The sequence below is a fragment of the Engraulis encrasicolus genome, chromosome 1 (assembly GCF_034702125.1).
Source record: "Engraulis encrasicolus isolate BLACKSEA-1 chromosome 1, IST_EnEncr_1.0, whole genome shotgun sequence".
NCBI lineage: Eukaryota > Metazoa > Chordata > Actinopteri > Clupeiformes > Engraulidae > Engraulis > Engraulis encrasicolus.
The window spans coordinates 39175692-39194254 of record NC_085857.1 but is presented as its reverse complement, the minus strand read 5'-3'; the positions used below and the strand labels follow the sequence as shown (position 1 = coordinate 39194254).

Here is an 18563-nt window from a genome sequence, read left to right as displayed (position 1 = left end):
CATTCCCTAACCTTAACCTGTCATTAAAGACATATTTTTGAGAAATACCATTTCCAGTTGGTTGATAGGCTATCAAATTCATATAATGAATGAAAGAAAACTAGCTGTGCCCAGACCAAAACAATCCCTAACCCTAACCTGTCAGCAAGAAATGTTTTTTGAGAAAAAATATTTGAAATTAGAAAAATCCTGAGAAAACACAAGACTGTGGAAACATAGAGCTATGGGAGTATAGAGAGAGCACTTCTGTGTGTCCATCACGGAAAATAATTCCGTGTCCAGGAGCACGGAATTTTGGCAAAATCCGTGTTCCTGGACACAGATTTTGTGTCCTTAACATCCGTGTCCAGGAGCACGGAATTTTTGGAGATCATGTTGGGTTGAGACTTCACCGTTGCAACTCTACAAACATCAAAGATTTGTGCAGATCATCTTGATAAGCACTGGAGATGAGTCTTCAAGCATGTAGATATAGTATGCAGGACTAGTTGAGATTTTACTGGTAGAGACGTATCACTAGTGGTGTGCATTGGCACTGCCCTCACGATTCGATTCGATTACGATTCGGGAGGTAGCGATTCAATACGATTCAATTCTTCAATGCATTGCAATGCATTCAATTTCTACTGAAAGCAAAGCAAATGTTTCATCAGTCATCATGAGGCAATACAAGTAGTCAGATACTGAGCAACATTTTATTGGCTGTTTTCTGTATCAGTCTTGCAGTTTTCAATGCTTTGAAGTGCTTTTATTTAATTTAACATTCATTTGCTCCTGAAATATCCACGGAAGTAATTGAAACTTGAACAAAATTGCCGCATCAATTCTGGAACTTGCCGCATTGAATTTAATTGTCCATGCCTCGCATTGCATTGCATTGCTGAATCGATTATGGTTGACACCACTACGTATCGCACATCAATCATGTACTGGAAATGAGTCTTCAATCATGTTAACGATGTAGGCCTACTGTAGATACAGTATGCGGTACTAGTTGAGATTTTACTGGTAGAGACTTATCACACGACATCAATCATGTTTTGCAGATGATGGAGATGATGAGCCCTTGCAGATTGCAGATGAGGAAGGCGGGAGAGGTAAACAGGATGAGGTGAGGTGAGATGAACGGAGGTCTACCTCGCTTGCCGAGCAGCGGAGGCCGCAGATGTCGTGGCTAACCAATGCTTCAAAACAGGTGATGGTGGGGGGGATGGGGGGCGTGTGAAATCCTGAGAGATCTTTTTTGTTTTTGCTGGTGTTCTGTCGAGATGGACAGCTGAAATGTGAAAATGAGCTACCAGTGGTCTGGTACCATAACCTGGTTCTCACGCAGATGGATGAGCGAAAATGCACGAAGGGTCTGCGTGAGAACCAGGCTACTGGTACCGTAGCCCCAAGTCAAACCTTAACGCCTACTACACTATTAGGGCTCAGGAGCGGTTTGTGGTTCAACTCCACAGCCAGCCCTCACTGACTGCAATTAGCCTACCTACACATATTCCGGTCTCAAATGGAATATTATCAGTGTTAGGTTCAAAAACAATTTCTGGAGTATTGGGAAATAGTGTTGTGGGAAACGGCGGTCTGCAACCGGAACGTTCCGAAAACACGACCACATTCTGAATGAATACAGAGCATGATTTGCGCGCAAACCAAATACTGCCACCATTCTGTTAAAAATTGAAATGTTCCTTGCATTTAACCACGCTCATTGACAACAGGACACCGGTAGGAATGTAGAAACAACCACCGCCGTGACGAGTCATAACCATGATTGTGATAGCTCCAAAACACTGACAGGGAACGATGTGCATAATTAAAAAGGAATTAATCTGTTTTTTTAATGAATAGAGAAGCAGAAGTCAAGGCAGAAGTCGTGTCTTTGAGCTCGCCGGTAAAAAAAATGCCATCATCATTGCACACAAACAGCTGTGCAGTACACAAGCATTTTAAATCAACACAGAAAATAGCCACGACTTCCCTGTACTTTACTGGAATAGTTGTCCATCACAATAACTAAAGAAGAAGTAGACATCATACAAGCCTGAGATGTGCTGTGGAAACCGATTTAAATTCCTATAAGGCCAATGTGATTTTGCTGCTGTATCCACTTTTAGCATGCAAAGCAAATAGATGGTGTGAGTTAGTTCCTGATGTGGGAGAGAGTCAGATTCAAATCTCAAATGTTGAGACATTAATCTTAAGGTGCACACACATAGAGTACACATAGTACATAGTAACTTAATGTACTGTATGATGGGGCGATGAGTTGAACTTAGGTGGTGTTTGGCTTTTGCTGGTGTTTTGGGCTAAGGAACATTGGCCAGGGCCCTAAACAGCCCTAAATGGCTAGTAGATGAAATCTAGGGTTAGGGTTAGGGTAGAAAAGTTGGTATTTTCTAACAGCCAAAATGAAATTTTACCAGCATTTGGCTGGTTGGCTGGTGTTAATTTATAGCCCTGAACATTGCTGTTTGCTACCATATATATTTATTATTTACAGTAAGTCCTAGATTATACACATTCAGGGGTGCATTTCTCGAAACCATAGTTGCTAACTTCATTAGCTACTTTGTTGTTTTCAAGGAGGCAATTTCCCATTGGCAACTACCCAAGTTGCTAACTAGCTAACAACTACGCTTTTGAGAAATGCACCCCTGGTTTGGCTTTGGCTACATACAACTCATAAAAGGGGGACTACCATATGCAGTACAGTTTACCACATGAGAATAATGTGGTTGGAAAGAGGATGGAGACCTACATCACTTTCACCTGGTTTTGCTCGTTTAAAAGAGAAAAAAAATGCGGTCCTGCGTGTGAACTGTCTAAAATGGCCCATCGTATAACCTATGGTTTAAAATGCCCTTCAAACTCTAACCACATACACACACACACACACACACACACACACACACACACACACACACACACACACACACAGACACACAAATGCACACGCACACACACACACATGCACACGCGTACACACACATGCACACACACACACATACACACACAGATGTTGCTGACGCACTCGCAACACACACACACACACACACACACACACACACACGCGCACACAGACGCACGCACGCACGCACGCACACACGCACACACGCGCGTGCACGCACACACGCGCGTGCACGCACACACACACACACACACACACATACATTGCGGACTCACGTCGAGCGTCAAGCAGACATCCTGCCCAGCTGTGCGGCAGAGACAGCTGGTGCGACCTGCTGCCTGGTCACCATGGAGCCATACCATGCCATACCATACCAGACAACAACCAACCAACAAACTAGGGGTGTAAATCACAGCCTCCATGACGATACGGTATCGATTTCTTAAAGCAGGGATTCGATTATTTTCGATACTAGAATACCCCACGATACGATACGATACGATTCGATTAGATTTTTTCCAATTTCTTTTCCACTTCTATTATGTTATGGAGCTAGGGCATTGGACAGGGGCCAGCGATTCAATTATTTTTGATACTTATGAATGCCCCACGATACGATGGGATTCGATTTAATCGCCAGCCGATACATCGATGTATCGATACATTTCAATTATCATTTACACCTCTACAACCAACCAACCCTGCAACACATGCAGGCAGCAGGCATATGCCCACTGTCTTCGTTTGCCCGTCACACTTCCACCGTGACATTTCAGCTGTGACCAGGGATGCCGACACAAGGGGGGCAAAAGGGTCAGTAGTCTCGGGCCTAGGGAGAAAGGGGGCCTAGAATTGTTTCCTCATTACATTATACTGTATGTATTGGGTAGGGGGGCCCTTTCAGATTACTTTGTCCCGGGCCCAGCAAAAGCTGTCAGCAGCCCTGGCTGGGCTATTCAGCTGTGCCATACCCCTCATGCCCTTGGACAGAAGTCAGAATTCCAAAGGTTTACCTACCGTAAATGTCTGTCCATGGTGCAAACTGAATCAATTTGGCATTGTCATCAACTGTAAGACACCACCAACCAACCCTACAACACATGCAGGCAGCAGGCATATGCCCACTGTCCTCTGTCTACCCGGCACTTCCACCACGACATTCAGCTGTGACTGTGCTGCAGTGTCATACCCTGTGGACTTTGAGAGAAGTCTGGGTTTCAAACCTTTACCACCCTCAAATCAATGCCAGTCCATGTTGACAACTGAATGAACGTCTTATCACGTTTCCTTCACCTGATTTGGGATTCTGTTGAACTGTATTAAGACACTAAACCCCAACCAATGACCCGTGCCCTCTCTTTGTCTTCCCATCCCATTTCCACCATGACATTCAGTTACGTATGACCATGCCATGTCATACCCCATGGGCTTTGAACAATATAGGGTGGATTTTTAAACGTCCATGTTGAAAACTGGTCATGTATCAAATCACCTGAACCCAGGCTTGTAACCCAGTAATCAGATTCAGTCCATATAACCCCTCCCAATAACATCATGGTGATTGCTACAGTATTACTGAAGCATTGTGTCCTGAGTATGACACCCCCCATCTCCCCATCTTGGAATCATCTCTCATCGCCCCCATGAGTTAGAGCACCGGATGATATTTTAAAAAGACAATTCTTAAATATATGTTGTGAAATTGCATCTGCTACATACTGTATATGTCAGCGTTTTTTTGTCAGATCTATGGCATTGCCATTACCGATTGATTAAGAATAGGAGATGTTCTGGCTCGACACTGCGGTGCACTTCTTGACCTATATTGGTGAAGTACAGTAGCCTTTGGCAAAGGCAGAAAATCATGACACAATTTTGGAGATCGCTGCCAACAGTCTCCCCATTGTAGTCTTGTGAAGCTTGATTACTATGACACCCTCCAACACAATGAGCTCACCTCTCTCTTTGTCTCAGTTTGCATAGGCTACAGAACTGTGGTTAAGTCAGGTTACGCATGTATGCAGGTGTCAGTGGAAGACAAAATGTAAATATACACTTCCAACTCTTAAGGTAGAATCAAAGAAGAGCGTATATCTATTTTTTAGTCGATCTCTGAATGCTTGAGGTGATCGTGTATGCAGTGAGATTTGACATGTCATGGTCTTCAATTCATATACTCCTTTTAAACAAGATCAGTTGATTGATTAAAAAAAGCCTGTAACCTTAGTTGAATGACAGTTAAATATTGGCCACATTAGCTGTGACTTGTTTTTTTTTGGACACAACCTTGATATGAGTTCAAGATTAAGCCAAGCACAGCAATACATATTGCAATGTTAATTAAACACTCAGAGAGTTAGACCGATTACAACAGCTTTAAATGTGACTCTGAAAGCATTGAATGAACACTGGCAAAAAGAAAAATGCCGTGAACGTCCAGCAACTCAACTCACTCACCTCACCCGCGGGGGCTAGTGTACATCACCCCTGTCAGTCATATCGGCTCACGACGCGTCTGTCAACTTCAAGTTCAAGTGCGCAGTGCCGCTGAAGTTTTAAAATCCAAGTCACAGTCAATGAAGTGGGCAGCGAGATAACATCCTTTAACTGCGGTGCCTTGGGCAGTCCAACTCACATGCACACCTTCTACATACATGCATACATATGCTCACAACAAGAGAGACAATGGTCGTCTTCTTGCACACGCACACACACACACACACACAACTCTTCTGACAAAACAGGAACTGAAGGCTGGAGAGCAGAGCAGAGCAGAGCAGAGCGCAGCGTGAGTGTGTGTCAGGGTGAGTGGGAGGGGGGAGGGGGCGGTGGAGGTGGAGGTGGAGGCGGAGGCGGAGTGGGTGTCAACTCCCACATGCTGACGGAAGTAGTCTCTCTCTCCCTCTCTCTCTCTCTCTCTCTGTCTCTCCCTCTCTCTCTCTCTCTGTCTCTCTCTCCTGTTTGTGTTATTTTTATGAATTAGTCGTGAGGGGCCTCTTATGGGTACATGCGTACACATGCAGTGTGTCTAATTCAGCACTTAAAGAGTCGATTTAACATCTTCTACAGTGTATGTGTTCCCAGAGTACTCTCTAAGTGTTGAATTAACACTGTAGTTTTACTGTGTAGGTGTTTGAACTTCTTCTTTATAGTTAAGTCAGAGGAGACTGTGAGTTATCAAAATGACGCATGTGTTGCCAATAGTTTCCAATGACTGAATATGTTTCACTGCTTAGACCTCAATGAATGGTCATTGTAAGTAAGTTGGACAGCCAAGCTTGCCAATAGCTTGTGTGTGTGTGTGTGTGTGTGTGTGTGTGTGTGTGTGTGTGTGTGTGTGTGTGTGTGTGTGTGTGTGTGTGTGTGTGTGAGAGAGAGAGAGAGAGAGAGAGAGAGAGAGAGAGAGAGAGAGAGAGAGAGAGAGAGAGAGAGAGAGAGAGAGAGAGAGAGAGAGTGTATATCTGGGCGCATTTGTGTGTGTGTGTGTATAATATACACTATATATACAGTATATTAATGTTGGCACTGAAATGAGTGAGCTCAATGTCATTGTGAATGTTTATAGTGTAACTTGTAAGTACATGTGTATAGTGACAATAAAAGGCATACTATATTCTGTCTGTCTCTCAGCACAGCAAGCAAACAAATCCGTTCTACTCCCCTAGACTCGTCCAGATGACAACGGCCACGTTGCCAGATCTTTCCACTCTGGAACCTGTTCTCAAAAAAATATCGTTCTTGGGGGTACCCAAAACGCCAGTGCCATGTGGACGGGAGGCCCAAACGATAAGCAAAAATATCGGATTCACTCGAAATCGTTCTTGTGCGGATTAGACCTAGTGACCCTAACCCCCCCTCCCATCCCATTGTAACGAGGACCCAACATACTGCACCTGTCGCCCACCCCCTCTAGAGATGGGATTCGTTTTTCATATATTCTATATAGAATAGTCCTTTTGAATTTGAAAACTCGAATTGTTGGTCTCGAAACCTACAGTACTTTAAATGAAAATGCAGATCCCACATAAAAATTCTGCATGGGCCACCCTTACTGTGTAAAGTGACAATGAAGATTAGTACAAAGTCTCATTACATTTTTACATTTGCTCGGCAAATACGAATGGACCGTCTTTCATTTTCAACATGAAAGCTGTGTCATAAAGACAAACACATTTGTCAGGTATTTTTAAAGGCATATAGTTGCACCCACATTAAATAGCTATTCAACTTAAAGGGACACTGTGCAGGAAATGGTCAAAAAAGGTACTGCAACTATGCTGCTCATTGAAACTAGGCTGCCTATTGCCAAATTTGATCTTTACATGAAAGTTTACTAAGTAATAAACACATATTTTCTATTATGGTCCAAGTACAGTCATTTTTGCAGCTAAACATGGCTATTTTTGGAAATGGCGGACCATGGAGAAGATCCCCCTTTTCATCTATGAAAAGTGCAATTTTTCCAGTCATAATGAATACATAGAATTTGATGCTGGTGGTAAGTATTCATGAAAAAGGTAACATTAGTGAATGGGCAGCATGAATTCTGGAAATAAACAACTAAAAATCTCACACAGTGTCCCTTTAAAACCAGAGATTGTAAGAGTATATGCTGTATATTATCTTATCCCGTTGTTCAGCAGGGTTGGAAAACTTCACCTATACATCATCATCCAGCACTAATTTCTCCTTTTTGTCTGTCTCTGTCACATTGCAAACTCAGCATGTTTTTTCTCTTTTAAAAAGGGGACAGACTCTCTACTTCCTCAGTTGGCATGGTGTTTACTGAAATGAAATTTGCATTTCATGTTTTTACCCAGTCACACTTCCTTCTCCCCTAATCATCAGCTCCCCCCTCCTCCGCTGTTTCTCTCTCGTACATGAATTCATACTGATGTGGTGCAGTTCGTCTTGGGTAGGCCTACAACATGTAGGCCTATCTGCTATTTGTGCTGTTTATTTTTTCAACTTTTATTGATATTGAATTTTACTTATTGATAAATACATTGACTTATCCCGTTTGATCTGGTAAGGCTAAAACTAGGCCTAGTTAAAACAAGGATCAAGTCAAAAACTTGTTTTTAAACTTAGGTATACAGAACTTCTTAATTTGAGAGAAAATCTGATGTATATATGCTCACAATCAGTAGGTAATTTCTGGTCAAATTAATAACAAGCTAAACACTTGTAAAATGCATACAAAATACAACAATATTGAACACTCACGTAAAGCATTTCATGATTAGATTGTCATAAGAAACATTGACATCATGCGCGCTCAAGTAAAACATTTTTTTAGCGTAATGCTGCCATCTAGCGAAATAAATCAACCTCAAGTTGCTGCATACTGTGTGTGTGTGTGTGTGTGTGTGTGAGAGAGAGAGAGAGAGAGAGAGAGAGAGAGAGAGAGAGAGAGAGAGAGAGAGAGAGAGAGAGAGAGAGAGAGAGAGAGAGAGAGAGAGAGAGAATGCACTGCTGTAAGGCTGATTGCTGTACTCATTGCTGTGCTATATTTTTTACTGTAATGTACAATATTGTGTATTGGGCTGTTTGTGTACGTTTTGTATTTGTGTATGTATACAGTATGTGAGCTGACAGACACATAGTTTAATCAAAGTATAGGCCTACTCCAGGGTCATGACAGCCACGGCAAGTAGGGGATGGCGCACTCGTGTTGATCTGTTTCACCAATTTGTGTCTTCACTATACCGTAGTTTATTTTGGGAACTTAGGTGGAGGCTTACTCAGTGGTGTAGTCTACCACTAGTGGTCTACTCAGTGGTCTAGTCTAGCAGTGAGTATACTGTATATATGTGCTATTCTAAATAATGGATCGATAAATTCTAAGTGGGTATACTGAAATCCCTGAAATTTTGAAGTGGGTATACTGCGTATAGGCCTAGGCCTATTGCGTTCTACGTAGACTACGCCACTGGGCTTACTTTTATCACGCGGCACATAAACGGTGCACCTTATGATTGGAGGCGTGATGATGAAGGAGCGGGAACATCGTTGCATCTGATGTCGGCCCGGCTTTCAAAGAAGAGATATACACTCGCGCGCATCTACCGGTTGTCGCTCCCTATAGGGGCTACCTTCTGTGGAGCTGCCTGGCAACACATATAGTCGCAATTTTCTTTATTCGGTAGGCCTATTTTAACAGTACACGACAGATGTAGCCTGTTGGTCTATTGATACATTAATTCCACATAGGCTTTTATGCTACTTAAGTTGCCCAATCTAACAAATAGGGCCCTCTCATCCCATGTGCTCAAGTTCTAATTCCGTAGTCCAATTCCCTAATTTGAATTTGGTAACATTACCAAACGCCTTGACAATTCCGTTCAAATTCCTACAATAATACATGACATACCGTGTCGCCATTTAGATACAGCTGAGTAAACGTTGCTTCGTACAATAAACCCAAATTTGTTTACATATAGTTATTATCTATTTAAATTACACTGTTGGTGTTGCTTAATATCAGTCTACATGAAAAAAATGTTGGGTGAATGGCAGGCTGAACTTTTGTGGCGCCTTCCCCTCTCCCATGCCAGTTCTCTAATTAATTACCTTAATCTGTCTATTGATATGCTACCAGTGGATGTCGTTGTTCACCCCATTTTTACGCGCTCAGTGACACTTCTCGGGATGACCTCGAGCTTCGCAAGCAGCGCGAAGACGTCCTTCACTTTCCATACAGAAAGCAAGTGCGGCAGACTCTCAGTGCAGCGCGCGCAACAGTACGCACACGCGGAGAGCTAGAGAGAGAGAGAGAGAGAGAGAGAGAGAGAGAGAGAGAGAGAGAGAGAGAGAGAGAGAGAGACTGAAGCCCCCCTCTTATATCTGCTGGGGTTTTGCCTCCGGCTTTCAAGCAACAAACAAGAACACAAAAGCTCAACGACAGCCCAACCAGTCAACCAACCGGCAGACATCGGAAGCAAGCAGATCATTTTATGACTTTTCAGGCCAACTGAATTGTTCTACCGAGGTACAGTGTCCTATGTGGAGATTTTCACACGTCGTGAGACGATTAATTTCGTTTGTCATCTGCATGGTGTTTCTTGACAATTCATATACATGTGACAGTGTTGGGCAATATTAATTTGTGAAATAGTGTAAAATGTGTTAAATCATGCGTTTTCCCCCATTCATGATAATACACTTCTTGTGTAGCTCTGTGAAATATTAAACTTTAAGATGTGGGTAGCAGGACATTGTCATCATGTGTGTCGTCTGCAGTGACAAATTAAGTTATGCGTGTTTCTGTCTGGCAGGGAACGGCAGTGCGCGCATTTCAGCGGCGAGGATAACGGAAGAAGACGGATTACCACAATGTTGAGGATTTTGGATGCCTGTGTCACTTTGGTGACTTTTTCGTGCTTGGTGCAAGGTGTGTTTGGAGGATACGGGATGAGCATGTTCGCCGCGCAGACGTCCCCACCGGACCCGTGTTACGACGAGAGCGGCAACCCGAGACGATGCATCCCCGATTTCGTGAACTCAGCGTTCGGGAAGGAGGTGAAGGTTTCCAGTGCTTGTGGCAAACCCGCCGGTCGGTACTGCGTGGTGACCGAGAAAGGTGACGAGCGAAACAGGAATTGCCACATCTGCGACGCGTCCGATCCCAAGAAACACCACCCGCCCTCCTATCTAACGGACTTAAACAACCCTCACAACCTGACTTGCTGGCAGTCTGAAAATTTCATCCAGTATCCCCAAAATGTTACCCTAACCCTATCGCTAAGCAAGAAATTCGAGGTGACCTATGTCAGTTTGCAGTTCTGCTCGCCGAGACCCGAATCCATGGTGATTTATAAGTCAATGGACTACGGCAAAACATGGGTCCCGTTCCAGTTCTACTCCACGTCCTGTCGGAAAATGTACAACAAACCGAACAAGGCCACCATCACTAAGCAGAACGAACAAGAGGCGATTTGCACCGATTCCCACACGGACATGCACCCGCTCTCCGGCGGTCTCATCGCCTTCAGCACCTTGGACGGACGCCCGTCGGCGCACGACTTTGACAACTCCCCGGTGCTGCAGGACTGGGTAACGGCCACCGACATCAAAGTGACATTCAGCCGGCTGCACACTTTTGGGGACGAGAACGAGGATGATTCCGAGCTGGCACGGGACTCTTATTTCTACTCCGTGTCAGATCTGCAAGTCGGCGGCCGCTGCAAATGTAACGGGCACGCGTCCCGGTGCGTAAAAGACAGGGATGGGAATTTGGTGTGCGAGTGCAAACACAACACCGCAGGTCCGGAATGCGACAGATGCAAGCCGTTCCACTATGACCGTCCATGGCAAAGAGCGACAGCCAGGGAGGCGAATGAGTGTGTCGGTAAGTTTGCCTGCCCCCCTCCCTCATACTGTAAAAGTGTACCAAATGCTCGCTGAATGAAATTCGCACACGGTACCCACACCACCACGTGCTAAGAAAGAACAACAGTTGGTCAGACACTTCATGAACGCGACCTCACCTTAGTGTTAAACTGTATGTTTGCATGTGGGTGAAGTTGTTTGGATATAGGCTACCGTAGTCTCTTCTGCATACCTTTTGCCAGATTTTTTTTCTTACTGTCTTGATCCATAAAGTAATTGGAATGTCAAACACAACGCATTAACCCGCACTTATCACTGTTGTATCGTTCCAAATGTACCATAAAGTGAGGGAATACGTGCTGGAAATACCGTCCAGCTTAATTGTTCAAGTCTATTTTACGAGCAATCAATAGGCTACATAAGACCAGATAAGAGGCGAGTGTTAAACATTCACATATAGGCTAATGGTCTATTCGTTTATTATCTGCAACTGAACTACACGCAAGTAACGATGTAGGCCCATGTGGGTGTTTTTATCTACTCAAATATGGTCTCTGGCTATTATGCGATTAAACATAAATCCACTGGACCGCAGTGCTTGAAAATAGTCTACTCTATTTATTGTTCACCAGGAAGAAATTACCTCTGTCAGAGGAGATAACGGCGGATCAGATGTTTGTGTAGGCCCTATTGAAAAGCATTGCGTTTATATTCTTTATATATTGTGAGAGTGTAACTTGGTGCTATTATAATTGTCAGACGGCAGTAGGTTTCCTTTTTTTGTGGCAAATATCTAAATTAATTTGGCAAATTTGTGATGTGTGTGGTAAGGGTGTCAGACGTTCATTGTAATCATCCCGCATCTCAAATTTACACCATGCGTAATATCAGAATTTCCAGTGCGTAAAGGAGGTGACAAGCGTCAACAATTGTATTGTTCACATCACAATTGTGTAAATCTTTAATGTGCAGTTTGCAATGTGATGCAGTTTGATTTTTGAGGAGCGACTCAAAGTTGTAGAAAGTATTTCTAAGCCGCAGATTTCACTGCGTGATAATGTTTATAGTGGAATTCCTCCACACGAGGCGACTGTGGCCAGAAAGCCTATCCATGAGTTTGATTCGACACACATTTATTCCCGTCACATGGCATCGCTGTTGTTTAAGGGGTGTTTGAATAGAGGTTTAAGGTTTGGAAGGGGCCCGTCATTGACCGAAATAATTATTTTGTTGTGGAATATTCGCATTTAATTATTAGCTACCGGTAATTATGTTCACAAACACCAATGTTCTGAAGAATCAGTTACAATGCACGTAAAATCAGTTGCGTATTTTACAATGACTATGGTGGCGATTTTATGTTGTGAAATAAAACAAAATACTGAGGGGAAAGTGGCTTATCCCCAACGAAATAGAATATGTTGTAGCGACTGTAATATAAATCTGAAGAGGAGAAGATAATTCGTCGGTGACTTTAAAATGAAATACTGTATTTCACAGTCGGTGTTAAAAGCCTTATTCGGAGGTATTACTGCATGTTTATATTCCTGCCAAACCACACAGAGGCGAAACGAGATCAAGATAGTCCCGTGCTGAAAATGCAGGAAGTTAAGAATCCTCCGCAGAGCCCCGCACATTTTCCGACCACAGAGATGGAAACGGCGCGCTCAAATTCATTCCAGTTGGTGTTAAGTGCTGTTTCTACACGTGCAGTTTATTTAATGAGAAAAAAAGACAATGTCCTGGATATCCAGCAAATACGCACAGTTAAGCACGCATCATGAATGAGATTCCCCCCGTTCTACAGATCATATTGTCTCAACAGATGTACGCAGTCTTTTTTTTTTTTTTTTTTACAATTTTGTAAAAAATTAAATAATAAGTTAAATTGTATGGCACATACATTTCTGTTGGCTAGGTGGGTTTCTAGCCACTGTTTGATCCTATGTGGTGGTCTGTGTGACTGTCTGTACCACCTCAACCTGCATCATCCTTAACCATGGTCATGTTACCAGTGAGGCAGTGCGGGGAACAGGGCTTGAGTAATGCATTCCACTCTGTTACCTGACTTTGGTCAAGGGCTTAAATGCATTAGCGAAAGCAAGTACGACCGCAGGTCTGGAGTTTTGCTTTACAACCAGTGCCCAGAGTTACAGGAGCCACCACAGTGCATGCAGCTGGTGTCCCAGAGTTGTGGTGGCTGAGACTAGCTGAACACCAGAGGGTTTATTTGTTCAACCCTGTTCCATATCCCAGTGTGTGTGTGTGTGTGTGTGTGTGTGTGTGTGTGTGTGTGTGTGTGTGTGTGTGTGTGTGTGTGTGTGTGTGTGTGTGTGTGTGTGTATGTGTGTGTGTGAAATGACAAAAGTGTTTGGACGTAGCACAGGTGTTTTTCGTTTTTTAACTAACTTTGTGTTTGTCTGTTTGCTTTTTCACATACATTTAGGTGTAAGGGTTGCTGATTGAGGACAGCAGTTGTTACAAATAGTGAATAGACCACTACTTGTTGGTGAATATATTTTTGTTACGTGTATATGCATAAAGTCTGCCATTGACACAGGTGTAAAAGAAAGATTGAGGGCTGCAGTTGTTGCAAAAAAGAGACAGGACTACTACTTGTTTTTTTGTGTGAATATATTTTGAGTTCTGGGTTTACGTGACGTTTTTGACCAGTCCAATGAGGCAATTGAGAGAAGCATATGAATAATTCTGCACTCTTTGGATCTTTGTGCAAACGTCTTTATTTGAGATGGCCGGCTTTCGATGGCTAGATCTTCATAAGGTGGTGTGGGGGGAATCATGAAATGCTTTCCTTATGCTGAAGTTACCAGGTAGAGCTGGTGAGTCAAATATCAGGGTTTCCCCCGGCATAGTTCATATAGTTCAGGAGGCCCTCCTTGACTAGGTCCCCTGAAAAAATACATTTAAAAAAATTGTAAATGTAATTTCTTTGTTGCGTTATGAATAGAAATATTATTTTTGTGATCCTATTATTATTATGTTTGTTTGTTAGTTTTTTTGGGTAGGGGGTGTCATATATTTCACAAGATACTATGCAGTATAGCGTTTCAATGGTGATAGTCATATGCCTAATACAATCTATCCCTCAACCCACCTTGACTAACTAAAATGTTATGTGGATCAGTCTCCACATGATACTCTAGGATTTTCGACATAGGACATGATTTCCTAAGTGGTCAGACAGAGTCTTGTAGACTCACTTGTAATTACACACTTACATCGAGAGTCTGGCATAATAATTGTCATTCTTGTGCTTTGTGGACTGGATATAAAACCGTTTTATTGAGAGGCTACCAAAGAGCCGTTCACTTGTGCTAGCCGAGCACCAGCGACCAAGCGACTGCTTGGAAGGATTATCAAAAAAAGTATCTCCACATGTCTACAAGATTCCGACTAACTACGAAATCAGGTCCTATGCCTAAAATCCCTGAGTATCACTTCAACTGTACAGTGCGGGGGGACATGAAACATGCTTCAATGACCGCTCTCCCTACTGGGGTGCATTTCTGGAGAGCGTAGTTGTTAGCTGTTAGCAACTTAGGTAGTTGCCAATGGGAAATTGCATTGCAACCAACAAAGTAGCTAACATAGTTAGCAACTACGCTTTCCAGAAATGCACCCCTGCTATGGCATTGCCTCTCGCTAAAATAGGCGCGCTGTGTCCTTCACCCCGTACGTACATCCATCTCCAATTAGCTGGCCAGGGTTGCCTTTAACGTGGCCTGGTGTTGCACTTGCACAGACATCCAGAGAAGACCAGTTTAGACACAACTTGTCTAACTGTGTAGGAATGAATTGTTTCCCCCGGTATCCTTGACACTTTATTTTTACCAGACCTGTCTTTGTGTGTGTGTGTGTGTGTGTGTGTGTGTGTGTCCATGCCTAAATATGCATGTGTGTGCATTGCACGTGTGCGTATATGCCTAAATATGTGTGTGCATGTCTGCCTGTGTGTGTGTGTGTGTGTGTGTGTGTGTGTGCGTGTGTGTGCGTGCGTGCGTGTGTGTGTGTGTGTGTGTGTGTGTGTGTGTGTGTGTGAACGGGCCACAAAGGACTGTCAGTCAGTGCATTCATCATGTTGTCAGCGGAGGCAGGCAGCTCTCTCTGCACTGCGCCGCATTCCTTAAGCTAGATTTATGCTTCGCTCGCATAGAATCTGCGTCCGTCCGTTTTCTGTCTATGCGAGGCCACGCCCCCCTCTCAGAGGCTCTGCGCCCGTCGTCTAGCGCCTCGAAAAAATTCTAACTATCCGTCGGACGGACGCGGAGTACGCAGACAAAAAGGCACTATGATTGGTCGTCTCGCTACTTCCTTGTTCTGTTCTTGTGGCAGCGCAATGGCAGTAGTTTGCGAGAGCAGAGCTGTATTCTGTTAAAAACTTTATTAATGCCTTGTGTGTAAATGTGTGTAAATACACGAAGCTAAGCTAAGTAACAAACAATGCATCAGTTGAACACTCGTGGCACAATGCCTGCGGTTTTACTACCGTTCCTCCACCGAATGTAAACACACATCGGCAGAATCAACTGTCTTTACATGCTTGCATTTTCTGCTCGTGAAAACAGACTGGGTATGTCAAATAATGATACCACTGCATTGCCTTTGCAATTTGTGTGAAAATACCTAGCTAACCGGGATAGAAAGCAACATTGCTTAATAATGACCGCAGTGCTTACAATGTAGTGAAAGTAGCCTAATCGCGCAATTTCAAATGTGGCTGGCAACGAGACCTCGGACCTCGCAGAGCTCGCAGATGCATGAATACAAAATTGGTTCGTGGCCACTCCCACGCGACTTTTCACGCTCGCAGTTGCTGAAGTCTAATCTGACCTTTAGCCGTGTTCTCTTGCGCCTCTGCAGCCCGAGCCCGCCACCAAGACACAGCAGTAGAGTAGAGAGGCCGTCAACCAGGGCCGGTTCTGGTTTATTTGGGGCCCTAGGAGAGCATGAGTTCTGGCACCCCCCACTATTACATTTTCTCCACGAGAAGATGCTTTACAACATGACCAGATCTCGCAACCTTTGAAAAAAAACCCTCTTACTTGTGCGTTCCTTAGCCGTGTTCTCTGCAGCCCGAGCAATGTGTGGCTGAGAGATAGAGAGAGAGAGAGATAGAGAGAGAGAGAGAGAGAGAGAGAGCAAGGAAGAGGAAGGGAGAGAAGGTGTGTGTGTATGCGGGTGTGTGTGTGTGTTTGAGAGAGAGCGAGTACAGTATATTTGCCTGTATGCAGGTGTGTGTGTGTGTGTGTGTGTGTGTTTGCGTGCATGCGTTTGTATGTCTGTATGTCTGTATGTTTGTGTGTATGAATATGTACTATATGTGTGCATGTGTATGCATGTGTAGTCCCTTTGTGTGCTTCTACTGTTGTGTGTGTGTGTGCATGCATGTGTTTGCATGGTGTGTGTGTGTGTGTGTGTGTGTGTGTGTGTGTGTGTGTGTGTGTGTGCATGCATGTGTTTGCATGGTGTGTGTGTGTGTGTGTGTATGTTAGGGGTTTTCGGGGCGTTGATGGGAGTGGTGGTGGTAGGAGGGTGGTCTGGTCTGTGCTTAAGCACCCACACTCCCAAGAAAGCTCCAACCACCCCACCAGCAGCTGAAGAAAAGGGCTACCCAGATAGAGAGATGGCTCCTTACATGGCCCAACGGCCTTTGTGTCGGTCTGTGTGGGTGAAGTTGATCATTATAGTGGTGGGGGTGGTTAAGCAGGCGATGTGTGTCTGTGGATGTCTGGCCATTACAAAGTATACATATGAGGGTGAATTACGTTCATTTGGTCTCAGACGTTGGAGGTACAAGCACAGTTAATGCTAACAAATTCATAAGTAACTGGTAATTCATGGATATGCTCCTTAGATAATCCTAACTAAGTACAATAATAATTATAATAATTTAATCCATACAGTTGCACCACCCTGATGTCTGTTACTACACAAGACTTCATTCACCCATAAAACAAAATGATAGAGTGGGGGCAAGTGTGAGAAATCATATACAATATTCACAAGTGGTCTTTTTTTCTGCACCTGCTTTCAGAATGTGCATACATGTATGACCATCTCATCACTTAAAGCATGTAGACTTCACAGTGTGCCAGACCTAAAAAAAATAGGCTACTGCATCAGCTACTGCTTTTAGATCCGTCCACGCATCTCTATATGAGGCTTTGTCCATTTGTGGTCCGTCCGCCGTGACGCGTTTTCCCAATGATTGAAAACTGCTTCAAAATCATAATAAACAACTGAAATATGAAACGTTTTTGCTATTCGTGAACTCTTGGGATCATATCTGTCCGTTTGGACGCATCGTTGTCCGTCTGTCGGACTTGTCTCTAGAGGCAGGGATTGACAACATTTTCCAACTTTGGGCCCACTTGAAATGTTCACAAATGTTTGCGGCCCACCTCTGCCAAATGAACAATACAGTGCGAGTTTGTGTTTGTGTGTGTAACACACACCGTTTGAGAATCACTGTCTAGAGAACCGTGGGTGTCCTTAAATCAAGCCACTGTTGTCCCATCCTACGTTCTGTCATATGTGCGGTGGCATGCCATTCCATGACCCTGTGTGTGTGTATGCGTGTGTGCGTGTGCGTGTGTGCGGTTTTGTTTGTGTGTGGTGGGTCACGAGCATGTGATTGTCTTGCTTTGTGTGTATCTCAAGCGTATGTGTGTCTTGCCGTGTGTGTGTACATGCTTATGTGTGTGTGTGTGTGTGTGTGTGTGTGTGTGTGTGTGTGTGTGTGTGTGTCACGAGCATGTGATTGTCTTGCTTTGTGTGTATCTCAAGCGTATGTGTGTCTTGCAGTGTGTGTACAGTACATGCATGTGTGTGTGTGTGTGTGTGTGTGTGTGTGTGTGTGTGTGTGTGTGTGTGTGTGTGTGTGTGTGTGTGTGTGTGTGTAAAAAAAACATACCACAAGTGTCCTACAGAGGCAATGACGGGCGTCATTTGGTAGTCGACAAACGTACATGTGCTGAATCAATACACAGGAGTGCAAAGCGTTGTACGTAGTAGTTGTTTTGTGTCTTGGAAGTGCACTTCACTGATTAGTTTTTTCCTGATTTAAAGTGAAGTGGGGGTTGGGTTTCCTGAATACACTTTGATGCACATTTAAGATATTGATGCACGTAGAGCATCAGATGGGACCCTTATACCTTAATGCAATGGCTTCTGGGATAGTGGGGGTGTGTCTCATCTCTCGTGCACTGCTGCCTATATTGCATATGGGCCTCCAGTTCGATATTGAATCATAGCGTGATGCAGTGTGTGTGTGGTGCGGGCCACTTGGAGAATTAAAAAC

General features: G+C 43.9%; 2 protein-coding genes across 4 annotated transcripts in view; one reads left to right on the top strand and one right to left on the bottom strand.

The window, feature by feature from the left end:
• pik3r5 (phosphoinositide-3-kinase, regulatory subunit 5) overlaps positions 1-5640 on the bottom strand; it is a 57345-nt gene extending 51705 nt beyond the window's left edge. Inside the window, exon 1 of the mRNA XM_063201873.1 lies at positions 5369-5640. The gene's annotated coding sequence lies outside the window, so the exon portion shown is untranslated. The remainder of the gene's footprint in view (positions 1-5368) is intronic.
• The window catches only part of ntn1a (netrin 1a), a 147045-nt gene that overhangs the window by 5088 nt on the left and 123394 nt on the right, over positions 1-18563 (top strand). For 2 of the 3 annotated variants that reach the window (XM_063201918.1, XM_063201902.1), the window contains exons 1-2: positions 9767-9902; positions 10189-11261. In XM_063201918.1, the coding sequence (XP_063057988.1) occupies positions 10247-11261 (1015 nt within the window). In that variant the 5' untranslated portion in view covers positions 9767-9902; positions 10189-10246. Of the gene's footprint in view, positions 1-9766; positions 9903-10188; positions 11262-18563 lie in introns of those variants that run through there. The other variant, XM_063201909.1, reaches the window with a different exon arrangement.